Here is a 26,060-nt window from a genome sequence, read left to right as displayed (position 1 = left end):
TGTGGTGTAAACTTTGCCACTGTGATTAGTATAAATTATGTTGGAGGAGAAATTGAATAAAAAAATTACCAGATAAAATAATTACGGTTTAATGAATAGCCAATGAACTTCAGCATCAAGCCTATGCTGTCTGATGATGAGCAGAAAAATAATACCTACGTGGTCAATGCACAATTCAATTGATACAATTACAATAAATAGGATTCAAATCCTGATCAACTACCAGAGTTGAACACTATTACATAGTCGAATACCTTGAACAAATACAGCAGTTACTTTCAGACAGCTGCATTGTCATTTAACATTTACATAATTACAATGATATCACTATATTTAATCGATCGTTAGATGACAATAATAATTCAGCTATCGTATATTAGGAATCACTATTTTGTAACGAATTTTATGAAAATGTGGAACACGAAGTCAGAGGTGATACTTGTACTAGAGTTGTCTTCGCTATCTGTCACATGATCTCTGCCATTTCTTCAAATTTTCTAATTACTTAGTGGCTTGGTGGAGGTAAGCAATAAGGTCTGCACGCTCATCTTCTTTCTTCAAACCAGCAAACACCATTTTTGTTCCTGGGATATACTTCTTGGGATTGAGAAGATACTCGAATAAGGTATCCGAATTCCAGGTGATTCCTATCAAGTGATAAAAAATTTATGATTAACCAGTCATCTCACATTAAAACATCAAATAAAATTATCTAGCACAATCTAGTACACAAAAGTCAATGCAACTCGCTTTACAATTTGTAAATTTCACGGTACATTTTAATTATGCACCTTGCCAAGACGGAAATGATTTGTACTAAAATAAAAATTAAATTCTAAGACAACCATTCACGCGTTTATTATAGTTTTAGTTACCTTTAGCTTTGTTCGCATCTGTGTAACTGAAGCCTGCGGCTTGACCAGTTTTTCTACCGATCAATCCATGTAAATTGGGTCCTACTTTGTGTTTACCGCCAGCTTCTACGGTATGGCACTGCATGCACTTTTGCTTGAAAATCTGAAAGCAGTTTAGAATGATGGAACAGTCATCGATATTTTACAATTAGGTTGTTAATTCAACAGTACTGACCTTCTTGCCCTTTTCCGCATCACCAGCTGGTACTCCCATCTTTAAAATGAGATCTGCAAAAAAAAAAAATGCAAGTTATAGCTGAAGCTTATAAATTTTTATTTCAGTGACTGTAATACGAAAAAATCGCTTCGCGTAGTGAAACAATTACAGCATTGGAAGTGCAAGTTTTGAAACCAGCATTATAAATCAATCATTGAGCAGATTTATCCATGCTTGATCATGACAGTGATTGTGATAAAAGTGGAAAAGATCATCTCAAATAGGTCATGTGATATTGATCTCGAATTCAAGGTGCAAACATATATGCGGGGATCAAGAGCGAAACTAGGGTATTTGCATAATATCTAGATGTTACGAAATGATTCCGCGTATTGTTGGAGATTATCGAATCAGCCTTGAACAATGTTCGACAGACGAACTTGTTTTAAATTCTTTAAAACTAGATAAAATCAAACAGACATAATACGTTGCGCTCGATTACGTCAGCCGAATGCGCGCAGTTGGCTCTTACACCCGTTTACAATATAACCCGTAGGAAAGATGAAGAGGATCAGAATTTCAACATCGCAGAGCTGTATGCAACGCATTGCGCACTACTCGTTACAAGAATAAATTGTATGTCACCTTTATTCGCCTCTGTCCGCGAAACCTACGCCTTTTTTACGCTGGCACTCTAACGCAACGTGTGACGTTAACTCACGATCACCGCCCAGTGTTTCTCACTCTACTTCGCACATCGCCCGGCCAACGGTATTAGGCATGCGTATTTGGGGGAGTAGGACACTGGCTCACAGCCAGCAATCGTTATATAACGCACGTGACTACGGCTGAGGCTATGAAGATTGGAAACAGATTGGAACAAAGTATAATCCCGCGCTTTATGTCAATTAAAAATTCACAGTGATCCAGTGTTCTGGCTCGAACCAGATACACCGCGTATTTAGGGTTAGCAGAAACGACAAGTTCGGAATACAAATCCATGTTATCAGAGAAAACTATAGGATTAAGAACAATTGATAGACGATCACGAGACGGTTTTTAGATTATTTATAGAATTGTAGCACCGTCAGTTCTGGTTGTAAAAAGTCTAGTAACAATTGAAATTACCTGCGTGTGACAACTGCACGGATTCAACGTTAACCGGAAAATGATCTGACGATCCGCACGCTTAGGTCATCCAAATGGACATTGAACGATTGCGATGCTCTCTGCTGTCGACCCTGGAGTTCGAGCAATCGAGAGTCTCGAATGTCGAAAATTGAGATTGCAGAGAGAAACCTCTGCAAGCAACGGAATTTAAACAGGCGCGCCATCTTCCGGCTTTCACGTGTGGTTCGGATATGTCGATATGTCGGGAATCTGTTGTAAGACCGATGATTTGAAATTTGTTTTTTCTTTCAATCTCTTTTAATCAATACGTCACAGCGTTTATTTGTTTTTCATTTGCTCATCTATGTTCTTATCGCGTTGTTATTTCTCGTTTGTTATCAAAACTCAGTTCTTTGTGGTTTTCAATCAGTTCCGAAGATCTGATATTTCAAATTCATACCGATAAAATGGATTGAAATTTTTTACGGGCCATTAATTATAACAAAAGTTAGAACTAATCGCTTGTGTAGTAATTTTATCATTTCGTAAATGTGGTCAACCACAGTTAGATGCGTTTGACGCATGAAATCACTCACATGCGTTATAATCATGGCAGTATTTCACGATCATTCATAGGTTTCCAACCACGCTATCATCGCTCCATATTTAATTCAATCTTGACAAGGTCAATAACCACTTGGAAATTCCCAGGAAGCCTTCTTTACCATATTACCATATTCATTTAAGGTTAAGGAAGTTTTTCCCCCGTTAACGGCAAACAATATTTTAACAACCATATTGTCTCAATACTCTCGTTATCACTGCGATATGTCTACAATCGAAAGTGAGTTGGTCGATGAAAGAGAAAATGAAAGTGGTCGAATGTGAACTTCGAATGATTCAACATCATCCATCGGTACGAGTTATATCGTTTCTCACAATGTATGTACATAATCGCAATGACACACTGAATGTCAACATAAAATTTTTATCACACCGCAACGCTTTAATATAGTACACATTCCACAAAGCATGCGAGTCAGGACAAAACACTTTGAACGCGTTGATTCGAATACCGAAGAAAACGGATATTCTGTAGTCGTGTTCCAAATACGAACATTGCGCGCTATTCAGGATATTGTCCGACCTCTCAAGGAATCCCTCTGCCTTTTCTCAACTTCCATATCGTGCATAGTGCGTGATGGTTCTTAAAAGCGTGCTCGGCTGGTGAACAGCTCCGATTTTTAAGCATATAGCTGCACGCATACGTGAATATTGTGGAAGAGTGAATAACACGACGGAGGAGTAAACTCGTTTCGTTTTACCAGGAAGAGGAAGACCTTGTCAGACGCGGGGGCAGACAAAGGCCGGACCTTCTGCAGAGATATAAGTCGGGGCGCGAGTAACAATCGAGCCCTTAATCTAGCTATCTTTTGCCACGGGAAAATCTGAATTATCACAGCGAAGTAATCTATGTCGCAACATTACGCGAGCAAAGGTCTGTACTCGATAGGCGGCTGCAGGAAGGATGCGGTTTGTGTGTTTCCAGCGTCTCTGCCGCGCGTCCCGGTCGTGTTAGCAAAGCGGTTTTAGTGCGGTTCGGCTCGAGGAAATTGCAAGCTCCGGGATACAGATACAATTTCATTCGGTTCAGTAGCTTGTCGAATGAGTGATGACTGAGGCGACAAGTCGTCAAGTACAAATCGCGTCCAGATCCCAGTGGTGTCACACATTTCGCGATTTACGGACCCATGTACTACCCCGGAGGCGTCTGGAGTAGGCTTAACGTGAGGTGAAATCACTTGTATATTTCTGCTGGCGAAATATCTAATTCTCCGTACGAGGCTACAAATCTACCCACAACGAAAGGAAGGCCCTGCAGCTCGAACACAACGAACAATATGAACCGTCTAAAGGATCACTCTGCGGACGAAGAGGAGGGAGCCCAAAACGGTGGGAACGCGAGCTCGAAACGCGGTAAACAAAAATCGAAAAATTGCCTGGGACTCAAGTTAGTTCGAGCCTTCAGCTCGGTGTCTCTGAAAGGTACAAAGACCCCGGACCCGACTAGCTCGGAGCAAAACTCTCCCACGAGTTTCCCTGGGTCGTCTCGAAGCAGCCCAAACCAGGAGAGTCCGGTCTCCCTAAACTCGAAGTCCAAGTCGGTCCTGCACAACTTCACTCATCCTCGTCACAAGCCTACCTCGGTGTCAGGTTCGAGCTCAACCGCCTCTTCGCCGGGGAAATGGTACGACAGAAATTCGTTATCTCAATCACCTTACAGTCCGTTGGATACGGCGAGCTCGGAAGATTCCGACAGGAATTTCACCTACGAGAAGACCAAGTCGAGGCGATCGTGGACCAACATAATGCACCATGGCTCTCGTCGTCATTCTTCCCGGTCAAACTCGCCTGTAAAGACGTCTCGAGGGTCACACGAAGCTACGAGCTCGGTACCCGCGTCCCCGATGACTCTCAAAAACTTGGACGAACTGAGGAAGGACTTTGCAGATCACAAGATCAAGTTACGGAACATTAAGCATTCCATCCAAAGCCCTCACCGGCATCGTTCCTATACTTCACTTCCAACATCTGCATCACTGTCTGCCAAGTTTCGGAACTACAGCTCTGTACCTCCGACGCCGAGCGGCTCGATGACCCCCAAAAGTGCCATGTATTCGAACACCATCACTCGTCAATGGTGAGTTATTCAACCTCGAGTATTTCCGACTTGATCGGAAAATTTGCCGCGCTTTACAGTCTGTTGTATAATTTTCCCGATCGTCTTGCATCCGAGTTTATTGCTTACTACGGCAAAAGCTGCAGCGTTAGCTGTATAATTATTGTATACTTTAAACATTATTGCGAAAATTCCGTTACGCTTTTTCGGTAAATTATGGACATACAATTATCGATGGAGTCGAATTCGTGCAACCAAAGCAAGCGTTCAAAATTTGCGAACAAATAAGTGAGTGTTTTTCCTGGAAAGGACGTAAAAATTAATCGTTTATATGGAAGATGTTTGGTGTCTGGACTGTTAATTGCGAAGATGGTTTTTGCGCGCGACGTGGCATTCCTGCGGAGGAAGTTATTTCCGATATTATCTTTGCACCGCGTTCGCTCTGTACTCGGGTACCTACATAATTCCTAGAAACCCGAGTAATGCATCGCTTGAGTTAAACTCCAGTGATGTCGTTGCCCGGAAGATCCGGCAGTTTAAAATCAGATCACGCCGTCAACCTGATCGTGGCAGCAAACAACTATTTATATACTCGCGACGTACGTATATGAGCTTATCATATGTACACTGTGAATACATACGATACATTCAAGCTTAGACGATACGACACGAGCTTCAAAGTTTAGTATATTGTGCAACGAGTGGGCAAAACTGACGATTCTGAGTGAGTGTGAAGTTGGCCATTTCTCCACTAGTGGCGAGATGTCCATCCACTATAGTGGGCAAAAACTGTTTTTTCCCACTAGTGGAGAAACGGTTCGCCATTTTCTACATAGCACTCATTCATTGAGAAAAACCTTTTTTTTAACTTTCAGTTGGCGGCCAAAATCGCTTATTTTTAGGTTTGAGTTGTGAAATTTTTTTTTCACGCAACGTATACAATTTTCATGTTCGAATTAATACGGCTAAATTTTAAAAAAATTCTCCAGGCATTTGTAACCAAATTAGCATCACTCGTTTCACCGTTCGTGAATAAACCGGGAAGCAGAGGATTTATAAAATACACGTATCAGCTCCAGTCTATACGCGTGCAGCATACAGTGATTGAAGGGATAAACGAGGATTTGTCCCTCGGCTGTATGCACAAACGTTATGTAGACATAAAATTTCCCATCGACCCAACTGCTTACGTGCATACAGGTTTCTGTGCATAATGCTTTATCGCCGAACGAAACAGTGCGCCCTTTCAAACGGCGTGGCCTTTTCCTGCCTTTTATCTGACTTTTGTAGAAGGTTAGAATCGCAGCTCGCCTGTAACTCGCAAGCCGCAAAATCACCTGCGATAAACATGAAGGGGACCAGTGTACGAGCTAGGTTTTTACTACAAAATAGATATTCATGAGTTGCAGCTGTATATATATTTGAGAACACACGTTAGTTTTAATACAATGAAGATAATAAGTTGGAATGTCATGTACCAAGATCCGATTTACCTGAAAGTCATTTTAGTTCATCCATCACCGAGAAAAATACCATTGGTGAAAGTTACAGGGAAATCCTAGTGAAATTGGTATAGTTACAGTAACGATTCGAATGCTGTTGGAATCACAAAAAAATATGGTGCAAGTAATTATTCAGTGCGATTATATTTGTTGACACTACAATTTTGGTGGTTGTAATATCAAATCCTTTTTTTTTTAGCTAATAAAGCTTTAACATCAATGTGTCATTACACCAACATCAAATGAAAATTAAAAAAGTTCGAAACTTGGTTAAAAGATGACGTGCAGTTGTTGCAATATTTCAAATAGAATTACGTTCTAACTAGAGGCACGACTTTTATCGATAATATTATTCGATTGGCAAAAAATGTATTTTATAAATTGTAGAAAATATATCCAAACTAATTCACTACTATATATTAGGCAGTTTTCAAAACTCCTAAAAAATGAATTCCAGTGATTCGCCGATTTCAATATATATGCACAAACATATTGAACTGACGACGATCAATGAACTAAAATGAGTTTTCGGCGTAAGTGACTTTTCACACAAATCTGAAAAATCAAACCTCATTCGCCCGAAACGACAAGTGGTTAAATCGGTACACTCCCCATTTGTGAAGATGTCAACTTCGTGTACCGGTCCCCTGATAATTGCACCAATTGAACCAATCCCATAGAGACGACCTAACAAGGAACGAATCTAGCACAATAGCCGACGTCTACGCAGGCCAAAGAGCCCATTGAACATATCCATCCGTAGTGATCAGAACCACGTTCCTCGAGTAAGATCCGGATGGAACCGGATTCGGAAAGCGCGAATCCTGGTCCGCGCTTCCGGAGACCCGGGTCGATTCAGCGTCGCGACGATTCGGCCCAATGCCACGAAAGCTCCTCGGAGCCATGCGCGTTCGGGGGACGCGACGGGGACGGCAATCGCTGTGTGTTAGCCTACAATTAGATACAGAGCTCGTTGCAGCGATCGCGTCTCTCGCCGTCCTTACACAACGCAGGCGTTGCGTTGCGACGACGCTCTTCTTGTGCACCGGCGCTCCTCCACACCTACGCACCTACACACCTACACCTGCACACCGGTACCTACATGGTGCTAAACCGCGCAGACTCGCGGAGGGAGTAGAGCGGTATCAGCTCGAATCAGCCCGAAGGGCCCCGGCAGTGTGTGCCTTCCTTTCGGTTACTTTCTGTTCCTTCCTAACGAAAACCAGACGCGCGAGGCCAATCCGAGAGGCTCCAGGTAAGTGACGAGTCACTTGAATTATTTTTCACTATCAATTTGTTTCTTTCATTCATTCTGTTAACTCACATTACGTACAGCCTACAAAGCGTAACGCGTGATCGCATTGCGGTGAACACAGTTTTCAACCTTCTATTGCGGTTTCTTTTTTTTTTTTTTTTTTATCTCTTCTTCTCTTTCATATCCTTGACGTAACACGTAACACAATGCTGCGTTACGTGAGGATCGTTCATTTCAGTTACACAGTCTGAAGTCCGTCGCTAAGGTTTCAGTTAGATGCTTTTTTAACTTTTCGCTCTCCTTTTATCGAGGAATAAAGAGAGAAGGTCAAATTATTGTAATCGTTCTGAAAATTAAAGTTGAGATTTAAACAGATTCCAACGTTTAGTGCTTACTGCCTAGAACTGACTCAATTTTGAATGTCATCGGTCACGGAGTTTTCAAATTATTTGACTAACAACATCGAAAAGAAATAACAATTACGATACCTCGAAGATCGACCAACGGATTTTGATGATTTTTGGCTCAGTCAACGTGGCTCGTCTTACAATTAGCTAATGACGAACTAAATTTTGGAATTCATCGGTCTAGTGGTTTTCGGGATATTAACACGTCTCGTGAGTCGCATAGCTATGAATAATATTTTTTTTATTGCGAGCTTGAAACGTATTCGAACGGGCATATTTTAGGCTGGCTCATCAAGGTCGGCCAAATTACCCACTTGTTCTTTTTCCGTTCAACTGGTCTTATCTACCCAATCGATTTCTTGTTCCAAAAATAACCAATCTTCCACTATGGAATAGTTGTAATTACTTTTTCACCACGTACCATTACGTTTATTCGTATAATATGCAATTTGAAGAGCATTTCGAAATAGGCCATCCGTGGATAATGAATATTACAGATATGACGACGAAAAGACAATTTCTGCAGCAACAATTCATTTGAACAAGTACCTATCTATACAAAAAAAAATGGAATGACTCAATAAGTCATTGCAGCCAACTGAGTAAGAAAAAATAAAATAAACAAAAAAAAAAACAGGAGAAGCCTTTCATTGAATAAATCGACCCGATTCTGTTAAAAGCCTTAAATCAATAAAGTTGGCATCGCGTTTGGGCAAAAAGCTAAAGTCATTCGTGTCGAGCCGTTACATTTTAGGCATAGTGGTTGCATACGTATAAATAAACGAGTATAAATTGAGGCAGAACAGCAAACTAGCCAGCGGGACATAAAAGTGGGAAAATAAAACAGATTATACTGAAAACTAGGCCACTGCAGCCGGTATCCATCGATTACGAAGCGCACGCGGTATATGTTATATGTACACAGAGAGGAGCCGAGCCGGGGAGAGAGACAGCTGGCAAAGGAATTTTCACTTGTATTCGTCGACGTATCTCTGCAGTATGTACCGAAGCTGTGTACTTTGCCCCTCCGTGTGTTGTTTTATTTGGCATTTTGTTTACTCTAGATTCAGCCAGCCTCCGATATACGCTTATACCGTGCAGCTAGATCAATATCCCAAAAAATCTGATGCCGTGTAAAAATACGTCTGGCAGAGTTTTTTTTTTTTTTTTTTTTATTGCCTATATTGCAAGTAGAGAGATTTGCAAAAGTACCGACAAGCCAAGATTCTTCCGCTTAGGTATGACCTTTATATTTATCATGTAAATTATTATCATGTAACGTCAATTGTGCGGTACTGCTTTGGAAATTACTCAAAAATTTTATAAGAACAAAGTCTTGGATTTCAATTCCATTCACTTTGCATGTGAGGGGCTTGCGATGGACCAATTTCCGGTCTAATTTGATTGGTTGGTTAGTTTTCATGTTGTTTTGCCACTGCAAATTGATAAGTGTGAAGTGTTTTCAGTTGCATTACGCCATAAGCAGCGATTTCAGAACATGTTACTTTACCAAAGGATAAATCCAGTCCCCAGCGATTACCGTAACGTTCGTCACTTTCAAAATCATTGGAAACATTGCTCAACACTGAGAAGGTAAAAAAAAAAATTACCAAAGCCGTCCCACAAAAGGTCTCGCGGCCTAATCCGGTAATTCGTTTGATTCGACTTTTACTTTCATTGAAGCCGCACGCGCCGTAGTCGATTAATCGTAAGTCCACGCTGTAGATAATCGCTTCCTGAATCCGAGGTTCAATCTTAATCAGCGTCTAGGTATACCGGTAGATCTTTTTGCCGGGGTGGTACAAAAATCGCGCTCCATACCGAATACTCGCGATGGTTTTATAAAAATAATATACGGCCAATTGGAGTTTGCGGGTAGAATCATTGTCCCAGATCTCCATCGTGGAAGAAAAGTAGGTCTAGTCGTGGGCTTGGCCTCCGGATCCTCGAGAGCAACGACGACGTAGGGCGTAGCGACGCAGGCGCGACCCGCGACTCGGAAACTCCTCGTCGAGACACGTGAGTGACAGATTCGCGCAATGTTTTCGACGCCACTTTTTCCCCCCGCAGATTTCTTTCCGTTGATTTAGTTCAAGAGCTTCCATTCTTCCGTCTCGGCTGAATTCGGGTCAAGTCCTTCTCCGAGCTCTTTATCCACGTACCTATAGGATGTACGCGGAAGTACGAGGTGTACATGTATATAACACGCGTTACGAGGTGCGGCGGATATTTATACCTGCATATATCTACCTACCGAGCACCGAGGGCGAACGCTAATAGCGTTTAATCGTAATGACAGTAACGATCGTAACGACATTAGCTCATTAAGCCGCTGGGAGCTCCGCTTGAAACGTAGCTAGACTATACGACGTGAGACAGGCATAACAGCTCGATGCTGATGCGACGGGTGAAGGGAATTGATTCCATCGCACATGGTTAACGCGTCACGCGGTCTATCTTTAAATATGACAAGATCGAAGGCGGAAAGATACGTTATTTATACAAGCGCACGTGGGTCCGTGCACACCTTATGTACTATACCATACACGTGACCTGCTGATGTAATCGCTTTGCGAAAAAAACGTGATATAAATATGTATATAAACGAGTAAGGCGGTGCTCTCTGGATTTCCTCATTCAAACATCTGCCTTCTGGGGAAATTTCTTCGTTTTTTTTTCCTCCTCGTTTACACGCGATCTAGATCTGCATCGGATACACTGTATAAATATAACTCTGGGGAATACACGAATAAACCACATCGTATTCGCAATTTGTAATTCAATGTTCTCGGAAGTGTACAGGAAGTATTGACCGCATTGGTCTAGATGATATTATCCCAGATGTGAATTCTGAACCGGTTACTCTAATTAACTATTAACTAAGGAAAAATTGTAATAAAACGATGGCAGTACTCAGCGACCATTATTTGATTCTGAATCGTCAGATATCCTGTCTTTCCAAACTCTGTGCAGTTATCTTCCTAATCAATATTCGAATCTCAGTTAGGCTGGTTCATCAATTAGTTCGGTAGAAAAAAGTTATTAATTAGAATTCAATCCCTGACATAGTCAATTTTTTGCAATAAAAACACTATTACCATCAAATCACCGCGTTGTACTGTTGTGGCCGTAAAGTTGAGGTGACTGACGCGACGAATTGGCTTTCCGAAATTGGTCCGCATTAACTCGAAACTGTCAAACATTGAATTACACGCCCTGTTTCGAAACTAGACGTTTCAGGGTGCAGTTTGACGTTTAGTTAGCTTCCAGCTTATCCTCTTCCCGAAACTCGCCAGAAACGGGGAGTGTCGTAGCTCGTAAATCGTAGCTCGACTAACAGTAGGACAAGGGCAAACGATACGAGCTAACCATCGTAGAGATAGGAGCTCAGAGACGGTTATAGAGAGGAATAGCGGAGGCGTGACCTCAGGCGACTCTTAAGCACGGTGCAGCAATGGAGCGTAAAAAATGAGTGAAAAACTTGGATCCCCTTGACTCCGAATTGACTCGATTGCTCTATGCTGGAGCTATTCCTGTGTAGTCTTGCCGTTGGTAATACAGCAGTGTTTACGTCATGTTCGTAATCAAAGTTGCGCAAATAAGCCCCCGTGCAGCAGAGGCGAGGCCATTGCATTAATCACAATGAACCGCAGACTAATTAATTAACGGAGAAACTTTTCCAGGTCACACGATAATCTTCTATTCACCTTGCCCTACACCCACTCTACGAAACATTATAGATTAAGGGGTTGACGCGTTTTTTACATCCAAAGTTTGCTGATTAGATGGAATAATTTTGCTAGTCTACGCAACACTCGGCGTTATAATGTAAAATCTTCGACGCACCGCCGTTGTTATAACCCATCATCAACGTGCTGAATAAAACTTTTGCTACGCCACGAACTGACCTCCACGTTCGTTATATGACTAACAGATATGTTTATCCGCGAAACGAGGAAGCTGTAAAGAGCGAGGACGACGACTGTAATCTCTGTCGCCTAATGGAGTCGTAATAACGTCAGCCATTGGATTCTGTGAAGCCAAATATTAGGCGGCATGTTATTGGTTCATGCGGGAATGGTTTATTGAACGGTTAAGAGGAAGATTCCACCATCCGATAGCGATAATCACTCTCATGATTACTGTCGTGGAATAGTTCAAGGGAGGAACGTTAGTATATTTAAGCTACAGCTCATTTCAATAGTTTTGAAAACCTTGTTCAGAAAACGTTATCATTTGGTAGATCGGACGGGTTTCGACCTCGTCCAGAGATCGGGATAAAGAATCGCACAACCGGATGAGATGGAACAAGACTGTCGATAAGGTTTTGCCCAAATAGAAACAAGCAGGGAAAAAAATGAAAGTTAATTTTCGAAGATCGACGACCGAGGCTCACGTATAAAAAAATCTCTTCTACCGCGTCAAGCGTCTTTCTGCACATCATCAGTGTCTAGTCAATAATTCTTCTGAACGATCGAACTCACACTCCGGTAAAATTAACTCCTGTAATCACGCTCAATCGCGTCATAAAAAGCGCAAGGATCACCTTAGATAGGTGCACGGTCGGGTAGCCCGACGATTGTCAATTAAGAAAGAATACCGCGTGGCCTTTCACCGCTCCTTAGACGGAATAACGCGTCGACCTAATTCCGACAAAGCCATCCAGAGAACTGGTTATCGGGCAGGTTGATCCGGTAGCAGCCTAAATTGGCTAAAACTGGTCAAAGAGGTCCTACGGTCACCATCGATCGGTAGTTGAGACCAGTCGGCTATCGTTAGGCCTCGGAACGATTCCAAATATCCAGAATGACGAGAGTGTACGCAATTTGAGTTAGCGTAACCGCTTGCGTTGACTTCGTCATGCGTAAAAATATATTACCCAGAATTTTTTCAACTTCTAATCATTTGCGGCATAAAAAAAAACCTAGAAATATTCATCCATTTCCAGGGTGTAAAAACTCAAAGCATAATCTTCGTACCTTTCCGCAGAATGAAGTACTCGCCGCAGCAGCAGCAGAAGGAGAGGAAATCGGAGAGCGATTTGGGATCGGTGCAGGGAACGCCGGCCCGGGAAACTCTCAACTCAGCCCAGGTATCCCAGCAGAATCTTTCGAGCGGTTCCTCGTCAGGTTCCGGAGCACGGTCATCGGGGTCGTCGGGCGTCTTCGCCTGGACGAGGGTCTTCCGGCTAGCCTCGATGCTGCCGCAGATCGGCTGCTAGTTCACGGCCTTGCGGAAGGTCGAAGCTGCAGCGCCTGCAGAGAAAATAGAGGATGCATAGACGATAAGAGACGAATGCGTTGCTAGAACGCGAACTCTAGCAGCTAGCACGTATCACTATAATATTCTTATAGAGAGGAGTTTGCGGTTTAATTCGTATACGTACCGCGGCTGCAGTGATTTAAGGCTAGACTTTAAACCGTTACCAAACCTCTTGTTATATCGTATAAGTTTCAGATACTTTATCGAGTCATTTTCTGCTATTTAATACGTCGTAGAACGATCGTTTGCCGTCGGGACTCGCGTTCGCAGATCCAATCTAAGGAACCGTTCGTACGGATGAACGAATTTACGGGTTCGTCTGATCCGACGACTAGCTGCGAGTCTGGAATTAGCGATGCTGGGGTGAAATCATGGATCAGCTCGCATCGAACATATCCGAACAATTGAGTAATAAAGGCACCAGTTATTTTCGCCGCTTGTTTTTTTTTATGTTATATTCTTTTAATTTTTTTTATTTCTCATTTGCGTCTTATCGATTTACATCTTACATCCCACGCGCTCGGTACGATCAAAGGCTGTGTTAATGCACTGTTATGTAGAATTAATGAGGGCTTCTGCGCAAACGTATCCACACATTCTCGCTAATTTTATCGCAACATGAATGGGTCGATCCGCAAACGAGCCACTTGGTTTGTTCAGAATCATCTGCGTGGCATTTATAACTTACAGTCAATACTTCAACGATGCTTTTCACTAGTCAATCACGATTGCGTTTCGGGCAAACGATAAGTCGAAAGTTTTTTGCCTCATTTTTTGGGAGTTACTGAGCAGGTCGGATCGATTTGTGGAAATAAAAGGTATAAGATACGTGCGGAATAATGGTGCTTTTGGGAGCGATGATTTAGATTCCCAATGTCTTAATTAGTTTTTAATTGAAACGCGATTTGTTTATCGAAATTGTTATACCGAGCGAGAAACGTGGGTGTTGCTACAATCATCCTAATGCGATGCGCAATTGAACCTTAAATTTGTAATCTAAATTCATGGAAATACTTTCGATTGAAAATAATTTAGCTCGAATGCACGCACGCGATAATTTAATACGAAATTATTCAGTACACTGGTAGTGCGTAGATTGAAGTATTATTCAAAAGCCGCAAATTATGCTTGCACATAACTTTGCAGATCACGTTTGGCTGAAAAATATACGTAAGAATAAATTTCGTAGCACGAATTTTACTGACGATCAAAATTATTCGTCGACTAACGCTGTGAGCTTCCTTTTCCTGGAAAGAAGTATACGATGCCGAATTTTCTTGAATAACCGTTAAACGTTGCTTTTGTTGTTTTTCGACTCCCGGGCAAGTTCTCCAAAATCCCAATAAAATAATTGTATCAACAAATTGGTGAACGGATGCCCAGTTTGTTCCACGTTAGACAATATTTAGTTTTTAGAAAAAATAAGAAAAAATATGAATGTTATTTAATTACTGTTATATTATATATTGTATTAAAGATTCTTACATCAGACTACACGTACTCTTACTCTCACCAAATATGAACCACCGTATACATGTGTCTAACACGCATGTGTACGTGTACGTACGACGGTACACATAAACACGACACAGACACAAATACGTATATACCCATTAATTTAAACGCTATTAAGATTTAATAATGTTATATCTCGTTAATCATCATATTCATATATTTTACTAATGTGTAAAATCAATCAATAAACTATTTACTTATCACACGCCCTGCTCGTCTACCGTAGAACCATTCAAATTCACTGAACTGTTATATCCCTCCACAAATTGAAAAGTTACTCCAGCCTACTCGATAATAGTACGTACAAAATGTATGTATATATATACCTATACGTACACACCGATAATCGTGTTTCACGAGATTGCTCTTTCATATCTGATTCTGTTTCGAAGCATGACGAAAGAACATAACTAGGTGTGATGTAACACCCGCTACCCACAGGAAATGTATTTGTATGCAAGGTATATATATACCCACCGATTGCGAATAGGGGATACAGTAAACTGATAAACGACTGGCGCGTGTGAAACGCTTGGGAAATAATTGCAGTTATAATCGTACAGGGCTTATCTGCGCTATTATTCATTCTACCGTGCGCACAATCAATAGATCAGGATCGTTGCACCTTGTAATTTATACAGGAATTTGTAAATTAATTACAATTTACACGTTTGAAAGAACAAAGTTTTCTCTTCACCGATCAAATCAGTGCGAAATTACATTATTCGAGTCTCTCCAAGTATTTTAGAAGTAGAAAGAAGAAGAAAGTGAAATAAGAGTAGATATTTATCAGACAGAACAACAAGTGGTGTTTGTTTAAAAACTGAACGATTTACCACAAATTCTTCAACGACACTCTAAAAATAACAGGCACTGAAACCGCTTCGTATTATCATGAACGATTATAATTTTACCGCAGAAAGTGTTGTTCACGAGTGCTATTCCATAACTATAATAGTTATATCACACCATTGCGGCGCCTTTTACACAACATGCAAAGCGATACCGAAATCTTTCCTATCAAGCGTGTCACTCATACCGACGCAAAACGCTGACGGTAATTCACGAACTAATCGTATACCGCTAGCGCGCACCTTCGAAGATCAGATTTAAACGACACGATCCTCGTTCGAAATCATGAGTTTCCCTCAAATATTTTAGACATTCATTCTAGTTTTATTTTAGAAACTAACCAAGAAGATGATAGATCCCTGCGTTCTTCTTCGTCTTCGTCTTACTCGCTGCCCATCCAGGATCCCTGCATTACCTTAGAAGCGGCGCGGCCGCAGCTTGGCGAAGCCGCCGACAGATGGCAGAGCGGTAGCGCCACACACGAGCGCAGCGGTTCTCCCCGCAGGGAGTTTTCGGTGAGGACCGTAAGCCGAAGAGGAGATCCGTGGCTACCGGCGGGTGGGCGGCAAGTGAGACGAAGTCGGTGTAGGCACGAAGCGAGGGTTGGCTGAGGCTGTCCGTATCGTATCGAGGTGGACGGTGGACCAGCGCGGCGCGAACTGTCGTGTGCTCTAGTCGCGAGCGACGCGCCGGACCAGTCAGAGCTGCCGAATATCCTCCGCCGGCTCCGATTGACAACGTGTTACGTGCCGCCGCGGGTGCCGTGCTTTTGGTAAACTCCTGACAAGAGGGTCGCGAAGTGAGGCGAACTCCGGGCGCGTGCCGCGCGGGAAAAGGAGGAAGGCAGGAAGTGAGGAAAAGGAGAGGGAGCTGGAGGCCGCCGAGGCTCCGCATCGCGATATGCGCCGACCTCTTCTTCGCCACCTTTCCGAGGGCGGCTGCACCGTCCAGGGCGGCGTGTCTCCGCACCCTTCGAACGACCCTGGACACCATGTCGCCTCCTGTCACCTTCTAAAAGTACCCGGAACACCCGGACCGGTAATCAGGGAAGTCGGCAACGCTTCGGAACCTCGTCGATCCGCCACCATGACGTTCCACAGGTAGTTTGATACTTCGTCTACGTATTAATACCCCATTTCATAGACTTCTTTCTTATCTCTACTTATTTACCGCGTTGGTTTGTTACTCGGAATTTACAACGACATCGAGGGAACTTTTGCAACTATTTAATCCACGTTACATTGCCGTCGGTTGGCTTTCTCGTCAGCTGATTCGTTCGAGTTTCAAGTTTTTCGGAACGAACCCTTCCGAAATCGGCTCAGTGTCACTTGAAAAGATTCGAGTGTATCTTGTATAACTATGCGATTGTAAAACTGTTGCCGTATAGTATAATTATTCAATTTTCTTCGTTCTCGTAAAAATAATCTAGGACAAGTTTGAGCGCGCGGCCTATAAAAGTGATATATTTGGGAGATTTGATGAGCTCGTTCGAAGCAATTACTAAATACTGAAATGATACATAGAGTGAAATAAGTCTGAATCGCGCGCCATTCATCATTTTAATCGAGAAGATATTGCTTGGTCTTCCTTCTTCCTGCAAGTTGAATCTTCGAGAAATCAATTCACTTGCAATGGCGTTTTAAACGAAAGTCACGCGCACGTAGGTGTAAGGAAATAGCTCGTGAGTCAGGTTTCAGTCTCTTTTCCAAATCAAAGATGCCAGTCACTGTTCTAACGAAGAGGTCCGATAATGCATTTACGGGAAAAATCGTTTGTCGGGAATCTCAAAATTGCCTGAAATTCAGTAAACATTACGTAATGCTCAGCAATTCCAGCTAGATCTAAAAGTCATCGTATAAAATTGCAAAAAAAGGCATTGTTTCTTTCAATCTTTCGTTCGGTCAAGGGTCTTCCGCTTTTTTTTTTTCAATCTCAACGTTCGTTAAATAAGCGTAAATAATAGAATAATGATTATGGTTTTATTCGGGCATCCGGGTGGCTGCTACCCGCGGATTACAACGCTGCCTATCAACATCAGCGTTGTCTAGCCGACTGCTCGCTCACTTTCCGTGCTATACTTGAGCTCGGTCCGACACCTTCTTGACTAAAAACGACTTTACAACACCGGTGCGGCGGCGCAAGCTCGCGGGAATTTATTCATCCGAGCTTTTGCAAAGGCAGAGGAGTGCAGCATGTATTTATAACAATAACTTGTGGGAATAGACGAGACATGGCCGGGATTCGTTGTTACGGCTTGTCGCGCTGTGCCCGCGTACATACCTACCTCTATATGGAATTTCGCCAGCCAGCTCGGCTCTCGCACCTGGCCATACCAGGAGGACAAGCTCGGTCTCAACCGTTCACCGATTCACACACCGAACGGCCGAAACACCGCGGCCACTAATAACGCCAATTATGACCAACTTGTTCGGGAGATAAAGCGTCCACTAACCGTATAGACGTACGCTACACAAGTTCGTTTCCACTTTAATGAAGCCACCGGCCAACATTCGGCATAACTAAATTAAACGTATGCTCGTTCCACGAAATGGCTTGTAATATTATCATTTACACTAATCACACAACGAGTTACACGCCGTTTTATCGTCTAATTAACCCACCGTGCGCATATTTATTAAGTCAATCGTAACGCGATGATTGAATTCGTATTCCGATTCGACGTTGTTATTGTACTACGTGTTCCGTTTTCAAAACAGCTCTCGAATTTATATGTTGTTACAGCGTTCCCGGATCAACACTCTGTTTATAATACGCCGATCCGAATCCCATCTACACCGCTATTTGTCAGAAAATCTCTGAAGCGATAAGCGGTTGCGACGATTTTTCGGGTTTATTTTTTTTCGGGTTTTAAAGCCTTCGTGGCAGAAGGCTCTACTTATATATACGTACCCTTTTGAGGGTAGCTGGGCTGAGGCAAAAGAAATGAGAAAACTTGCACATAAACGGTGGGCCTTTGTACTGCGGGGTAATTTCTTTTTTTTTCCCCCTCTATTTTTCGATCTTTTTCTGTTTTCTTTTTTCGTTCTCTCTTTTTTTGTAAACTTTATTTTTACTACGCTACAGCGAGCCTCAGGTTATGAGCCACCTTTTCATACATGTACGTACATGCAGGAGCCTTAGCTCCATATATATATCTATATATATAATGCCGAGACTATTGTATAATGCAATGCAAAGCGAGAGTATAAGTGGTAGTCGAGTAAACGCTCTGCTGCGTCCTCGTTGAAAATACACAGCAGAAACGATATATACATATACATAATATATATGTGGAGCTAAAAGGGCAAAGAGTGGCCTTAAACCGCGGTGCTAATTGATCGAGGAGGAATATTTGTTTTTATTTTGCCACTTTTTTTTCACCTTGACCTAAATCCGCGGTGGATTTTTGCCCTTTTGGTACAAGTTAAAATGTTTTTCTCCATTGCAAAAACGACCGATGGATTAGGAACACGCGCGTGCTGTTATTATTTACACTTTCAGCTCGCGGTTGTTGCGATCGTCTCGCGAGGAACGAGAGCTCTTAATTACAATAAACCCACGTTCCCCCCAATGACTCATTGTCAAGGTAAACGTTGCCATTGAATATTATTATAATATATGGGACGCGCCTTACAGCTTCAGCTTTGAACGTGATTACGGTTGAATTCAAGTGAAACGATGCGAGGACGAAACGAGGCGCTTGTATAGTTGATATTCAGGTCTTTCGAAGTTGGGAATAGACGAAGTGCCTTGTATTTTCTTTTTTTTTACTACTATTCTTCCGCAGAACGTCAAGTTCGTGTGTGGTACGGGGTCGAATCACCTCGAGTTGAGGTAAAAAGTATTATATGTGTAACAGCTTCTAGGATATTTGTCATCCAACGAGTGGCAGATGCGTATGTGCGAGGAGACGACGCATCGTCGAAATGCGCTCGTTCAAAATCCATTTGCAACGCGTGTGGTTGGAAAAACTGGGCTCAACTATCCCTCTAATTATTCCACTCCTCGATTCGATCCTGTTCTTGATTAAAAATTTTTTTTTTTTTTCTTACTCTTTTCATTTCGAGGATGTTTATGTTTTTTCTCGTTCCAGAGTCAAGTCATTGAAACGATTCACCTACGTGCAATTTAGTAGCGCGTAAATTCATCTATTTTATCATTAACGAAACGAGTATCATCGACTACTCTAGCAAAAATTGCGTCTCATTTCTCTTCAGTTTCTTGAAAACCGACAAACTTATTCAACGAGGTTGATCAACGTATGTAACGAGGTCGGAAACCGTATAATCCTGTGCTCTGCTCGAAGTATGTATTTTTTTCCCTTTTAACCGTATTACTACTGATCAAAAGAACTTTGCGCGAGAGTAATTTTGACGACGCCGAAGTATTCGCGAATATTCAATTACCGTTTTGTTTTTAAAAGGAAATTTTCCACCTACATAGCGCGAAAGGAAACTGTTACTTCTACGTTATTTTGCATTATATTTCAACAGGAAATTCTAACTCTGCACCATTAGACTGAAATATCCGTATAATATACATTATATGGACGAAATTTATACGATGGGATGGAAAAATGTGAGCGAATATGACTTTGCCTGATGCGTAGCAGAACTCTCTCGTATCATAGTTTTCAAATTTTATCTATTTACTCCGGTGATGAAAATGAACGTAAAATCTGGCGTGGCTGCACAGAACCTGTGCAATATAAATCGCAAGGTTATAAAACGACATGGGCGAGTACCGCTGCTGCTGTAGGACGTGAAACCTGTCGGTGATTTGAAAAATGGTGTGTAAAAAAAAAATTCAAAACATCGTCGTTCCCCTTACCTGTTATTCCTGTTAAGTATGGAAACACAGGCCTCTGCGTATTGTACCTTATATGCCTGCGGGGACAGGGCAGCGGCAGCGGTGAAACCGACGCGTTACAACAACCTGCGTCTCTCCTACGATGACAATAAAACGCAGCGTCGGGCGTGCAGCTGCGGTATATCCTGTTACAGATTACTTCATAATCAAATATCTAAAAGACGCGATGGAATATCGTGACGGTGTGCACGTAAGGCGTAGAGCAGCGAAAAAAAAGCAGCCCCCTGAATCGATGGGAATACAATATTGCGTATATCTATAAATTTTTTAACATGGCAAGACTACTTCCTTTTTAGAATATCGCGTGGGCGTTGCTGCTGCTGCTGCTGCTTCTGCTGCTGCGGCGGTTGCTGTATAGAAAAATAACTTCCCATGGAACTCGGCCTCTCAAGATTGCCTCCTGAGCGATAATCAAACTTTGTTCGGCTACGATAAACCGACGCGGTGTACTCGCCACCGGCCGTGTGATATTTGTCATTGATGCACTGTTATTGCTGGACTTTCGTGGCCGTGATCCAGGAATTGTTAAATGATAACGAGTACATTGTTTTCGCTTATCTTGATCGGTATTCTTTCGTCGTTGCGGTGGTGGTATAATAGCGGCACTTTTAAAGTCCGTGACAATTAGATGTTATATACATTAGACCGTATCAACAAAAAACGACGATTTTTTTTTCAAAATTCAAGTCGAAAATATTGTTCGAAATGACGAAAAAACAACGCTGTCCAAGTTTCAGCTCTTAATATTAATATTTAGAGGTGCCTCGTCGCGATTTTCCATTTCCCATTTAAATAACGTGGGGATAATTTGTTTGTAATATGAGAAAAAATGCTCTTCAAAAAAGATCTCTTGTCATTTTATGATAAATCTACTCTTTCGAAAGTTATGTAAAGTTTATAATTTATATGCATAAAGAATATCAGTTATATTCAAGATTTTGTTGTATAGATGAACAGTAAACGGGGTTTAAAAGAAATTTGAATGTTCTCTGAATTCTAATTTCCCAAACGTTAGTCAAGCTCGCTCTATAAAATGTGCAAAACATGTACCTTGGGAATAACGTGATAAGCCTTAAAAGTCTTTCTAATCGCCTTTTTTCGATTTTGCGTGGGTTTCATTTACCCTTTTCATCCGTCTGTTGAACACGAATGCAGGTATAATTTTGAGACCTCGAGGGACGAAGAAGGCACGGATGCTGAAAGCGGGGGAGAATTTGTTTCCTCGATTCTTTTGCGGGTCAAAGCCGGATCTTTGCCTTTCCGGATTATTTTTATTCATTCAGAGTCAAAATATCACAGAGTTTCCATTTTACGCGGACGTTGAAAGCTCTTTTCAGAAATTTTTTTCCGCGAATTTTAATTAATTCAGCCCGGCGTATAAATATGAGAATGGTATCAAATTCCGCGCCAAAGTATTATACATTATGTAAGCCGGGAACGTGATCTGGTTGGCTCGCAAATTACGTTGTTGCACGTTATAATTATACGTATGTCCGACAGATAATACTCGACTTCCAAACACTCAACGTGCAGGCTAATGCCCACCTATCCGAACCTGTTGACTCATTCCTGTTCGTAATTCTCGTTAGAAAGTGACGTTTGCTACCCGATAAGTATTCCTTCTGCTCGACGAAACACACGCGTCGTAAGAGCGAACTCGGTGTAAGTATCGGTACTTGCGGTAACACGATGCACGCTGTGCTGGAAAATTGCGCGGCTCCGTTTCCTACTGCGGCGTATCATCATTTTATAAAATTCGGTGCATCGGAACAACGCGCGATGTCGCAACATGGATATCCGTACGATTTCATTGGCACTCGGTAAGGAAGTCGCGAATATTCATATCGAGATTTGATTTCGTTATACAATCAAACGGTTGCGCAGCAACAAAAAAATATTGTTGAAAATATCGAGAGGTAGCACATTTCTAATCCTCTGTAGCTCTGTTTTTACTCTGTTTACATCTCTTATATACCTATAATAATTAGATAATTCTTCGGATAGATTAGGCGACATGCATGATTCATCGCTGACCAGCGATCTTGGTGTAGAGTCTCGGTAAGATCCGGCCCTAGAATTGTGCGGTACGATTGGAAGTCGTAAAAAGGAATATCGACCATCCGTAAAATGGTTATACGCGCTGAATAAGTACAAGGAAACAGGGCATAAAGTGTAAGTAAAGGCGTAATAAAGTATACGTTATTGGACCAATTATGAGAGCCTGTAGATAAGATAGAGCTACGTGTACCATTCGTATTATATAGTATATGTTACGTTTACGCTAGTGCTTGCACCGCCGGCACACATGTAATCTCCGTAGTAGTAACTTATCACACTGTTCTCGAACAGATGGAAATTTGAATAGCATATAACATATAATGCACATTATTCGAACCCATTTGGGCAGTCTGCCGTGCTTTACGTGTTATCAAAGTTATAGATGTAGACTTGTCGAACGGACGAGCAATTCGAATAACGACGTTTGTCTGCAGTAATGTACAGGTTTTGATTGCCGGGGTCATCTGCCGATTATTTAGACAAAATAAAAAACAAAGAACTTTCTACCGATTAATATAAGAGAAAAATTTTGATTTTTAATGTATTATACATGAATTTTTTCTACTAGAATTCAAAGATACGTGACCATCGAAATCGAACCAACGATCAATTTCGAACCTTATGAAAATCTGGAATGGTGTTGTAATCACTGATATGTGCAACTACCGTTGATAATTGCTGATGATTGATACCTTGATACGAGTTAGAAAAATATGGAACCGATTCGTTGCACAGGATCATTGACATCGTTCTTAGGTTCGAAGAACAGAGTTACACAGTAATTAAATACCGCGTGGTCGATACAACGATCGAATGCATATTTCAATTGTTCGACAAAGTCACTCTACACACATCCATCCTCTGGCTCTGGAATATTTTTGAGCGGATGAAGAGGCTTTATTTATTCCTCTTTCTATATACCTAATAACAGATCCGCGGTTGATTGCGAGGATTGTTGGCCTACGTACCCCGTTGTTTCTGTGTAATGCCCGCCCGTGTACCGACATATGAATTTCCTTGTTTCACTGTCAGGCTGTAATATACGCGTATACTCGTAGATAATGATCGTTACGGTGAATTGCAATTACACGATTGGGACTGGCAGATAACAAACCTTGCTCGATAGCTACGCAGGTATACATGTATCCAGTTATGTATCGCGTATACGGATCTATCGACGACTTATGTATTACATGTAACATATAAATACAGGTACAACACACAGAGACTTCAGGGAGCATAAATGCAGCGATCCGAAACGAATTTAGCCTGCAGATCATGCGGAATATGTACCTACGGCTATTTTCATGCCGTTAATGATCTCCAGACTTTCGAACTCCTCACCTTTTCACGAACTCCCGCAAAACAGTTAATTACTACTTTTGCGCCGCATTTCTGTACTTATTATAGTGCATTTGAAAGAACGGCACGTGCAATTTATCTAATTTTCTTCTCGAACACTCGTAACTCATCCTCTGAAAAACTAAACACTGACGTTTCGTTTCTTTCATCTTTGCCAGAACAATTCATAGTAAAAAATTATAAAACGACTAACATGGCTTACTTGTAGGTACTGCAGAAAAATCGTATTCAACGAGTGTGCGTTAGGTGAAGTTTTAGTATTAATTTTGGTATCCAGCATGATGATTCAAAGTTAAGGGATAGCTTGAGACGCGTCCCGTTTAGGCTTAGTAAAGATTGATTGCTTGTCATTATCGATTGAAGCTTTTTTTTATCGAAATTGAAATTTTTTTCGGGTAAAAAGATCGTGTTGCGACGTTGAGCGATCTTCGTCGTTAAATCCGCGATGACGAATGCGTGATAGCAGGTCTTTATACTTATGTATAGAAATGTTTACGTAGTTAACTATTTACATAGCACGTGCCGAATGCTAACACTTTCGTGAAATGCGAAAATAACATTAAAAACCAACGACAGTTTCGATGACGTGGTTGTTTTTAATATCGATGAGAATATTTCATTCGTTTCATACCATCGGGTTGTAATACAAGCTGAGTAACCGCGTTTAGTATTATCAATTGAACAAACGCGTTTTGAATTCCCCGTGTAGAGCAGCTGCCATGCTCGCAGATTACGTCACGGTTTGCGTGATCGTAAAATATAAACTATTGTACGTATGCGTATACATACGTACCACATCGAAATTGATTAGAATTTATAAACTCGACAATTGGCTAAATGTTAACGCGTCGCGCCCGTGTTGCCTCGAAGTTTCAAACTTTACGATGTAGGTACACGATTTTCTTCGAAATCGTATTTGACTCGTCGCATATATTCCCGTATATACCGCGTAAGATATATTTAGAGGAGTTTACGGAGACCCTGGTAATCACGTATAAACAAATAATGTTCCTCTTCTCCAACGATTTCTCGTTTGCTTCGCGAGCAGCAGCACCTGGGATCCGGGAATATTCGAAGAGTAGCTCCCTCGAGATTCGAAACGTTACATAGGTAGATTCTGGCCCCCTTAATTAACCCTAATTAGCCGCAATTAGCAATGCGGTCGCATGCATTATATCGCCCATACTTACGCACACGTCGGTACAACATCGTTGGCGGTATAAATCGTACAATATAGGCTGCCTACCGGAGGTTGAAGCAGCACAGCTGGGCTTCAATTCGGTATAATGTAGCGTCTGCAGATATGAAAAATAAATTTCCTCTCGACGAGAGTCGCCATTCTTTCCGGGAAGATCTGTCAACTACAAACAAAAAAAAAAAAACATCCTCGGACATCATTTTTCTCTGGCAAGAATACAGATAAACCAATACTTTCCCTTTGCACATGGATGGAAGTTGACAGTTCCTTAAAACTTCAATGGAACTCGACAATGTCTTCGACACCGCCATTATTTTCAATTCTTCACTCTGGAACTTGTGTTTTACTTCGCCCAAAGGTTTAGCTCCAGGTCACTGGTCGACGAAGCTGAATCTATGAGCCAAACGTGTTAAACTTTTTATTAATACAAAAAATGCAGTCCAGTTTTATTCTAATAATTCTACAAAAAATACTGGGAGTCCAAGGTGTATCACAAAATTTTTATTATCGGACTTTGCTACCTTGTGCGAACGAGCATTGGAACGTTTTTCTGCCAGCTTCAGTCCCGTCACCGATTGGTCGAGTCATACCGTTTTTGTTATTTCGAAATGCTAACGGCGTCACGAGGAGGAGGTGCATGGCGCCGAGCAGCCGAGGTTCCGCAGGTCGAAAGACTCTCTCGCCTCTCCTTCGGCGAACACCTGTACACCTACACGCGGCGTAGGTGGTGGGTGGCAGGGGCGTGCGCCGTTCGGTGTGCACCAGGAGGTGGCCGCGGTGCAATATCGACCACCCGAAGCCTTGACTCCTAGTGACCCACTCCCCCGCGCGGCGGCTCATCTTATGATGATTATCCGGGTGTATGCCTGCGAGCGCCGTCCCGTTTCTTCACTCCGCCCCCTTCTTTACCCATTCCGCA

At 42.0% G+C, this 26,060-nt stretch overlaps 2 protein-coding genes and 2 long non-coding RNA genes across 7 annotated transcripts in view; 2 read left to right on the top strand and 2 right to left on the bottom strand.

Annotated features, from left to right (window-relative positions):
• Positions 1 to 73: 73 nt before the first annotated feature.
• LOC124309909 (cytochrome c-2) lies at positions 74 to 2,346 on the bottom strand. 3 transcript variants are annotated; one of them, XM_046773576.1, is made up of 4 exons: positions 2,200 to 2,346; positions 1,090 to 1,142; positions 876 to 1,017; positions 74 to 647 (listed from the first exon to the last, which is right to left on the bottom strand). In XM_046773576.1, the coding sequence occupies exons 2-4, from the start codon at positions 1,126 to 1,128 to the stop codon at positions 502 to 504; spliced, it is 327 nt and encodes a 108-aa protein (XP_046629532.1). In that variant the 5' UTR covers positions 1,129 to 1,142; positions 2,200 to 2,346; the 3' UTR covers positions 74 to 501. The 3 variants fall into 3 exon arrangements, with proteins under 3 accessions (XP_046629532.1, XP_046629537.1, XP_046629538.1); XM_046773581.1 differs by lacking the exon at positions 2,200 to 2,346 and adding an exon at positions 1,717 to 1,857; XM_046773582.1 differs by lacking the exon at positions 2,200 to 2,346 and adding an exon at positions 1,552 to 1,627.
• Positions 2,347 to 4,532: 2,186 nt separating this feature from the next.
• Positions 4,533 to 26,060, top strand: part of LOC124309697 (rap1 GTPase-activating protein 1) — a 138,650-nt gene continuing 117,122 nt past the window's right edge. The window contains exon 1 of one of the 2 annotated variants that reach the window (XM_046773538.1): positions 4,533 to 4,882. In XM_046773538.1, coding sequence (XP_046629494.1) covers positions 4,551 to 4,882 — 332 coding nt within the window. In that variant the 5' untranslated portion in view covers positions 4,533 to 4,550. Of the gene's footprint in view, positions 4,883 to 15,989; positions 16,755 to 26,060 lie in introns of those variants that run through there. The other variant, XM_046773541.1, reaches the window with a different exon arrangement.
• On the top strand, positions 7,051 to 15,005 carry LOC124309942 (uncharacterized). Its single transcript, XR_006909512.1, has 2 exons — positions 7,051 to 7,618; positions 13,015 to 15,005. It is a non-coding gene; the product is annotated as an uncharacterized LOC124309942 (long non-coding RNA).
• LOC124309970 (uncharacterized) lies at positions 16,642 to 25,810 on the bottom strand. The gene is made up of 3 exons (XR_006909539.1): positions 25,663 to 25,810; positions 25,134 to 25,534; positions 16,642 to 16,771 (listed from the first exon to the last, which is right to left on the bottom strand). It is a non-coding gene; the product is annotated as an uncharacterized LOC124309970 (long non-coding RNA).

This window comes from Neodiprion virginianus, chromosome 1 (assembly GCF_021901495.1).
Source record: "Neodiprion virginianus isolate iyNeoVirg1 chromosome 1, iyNeoVirg1.1, whole genome shotgun sequence".
Lineage (NCBI taxonomy): Eukaryota > Metazoa > Arthropoda > Insecta > Hymenoptera > Diprionidae > Neodiprion > Neodiprion virginianus.
This window is presented reverse-complemented; position numbering and strand designations above follow the sequence as displayed.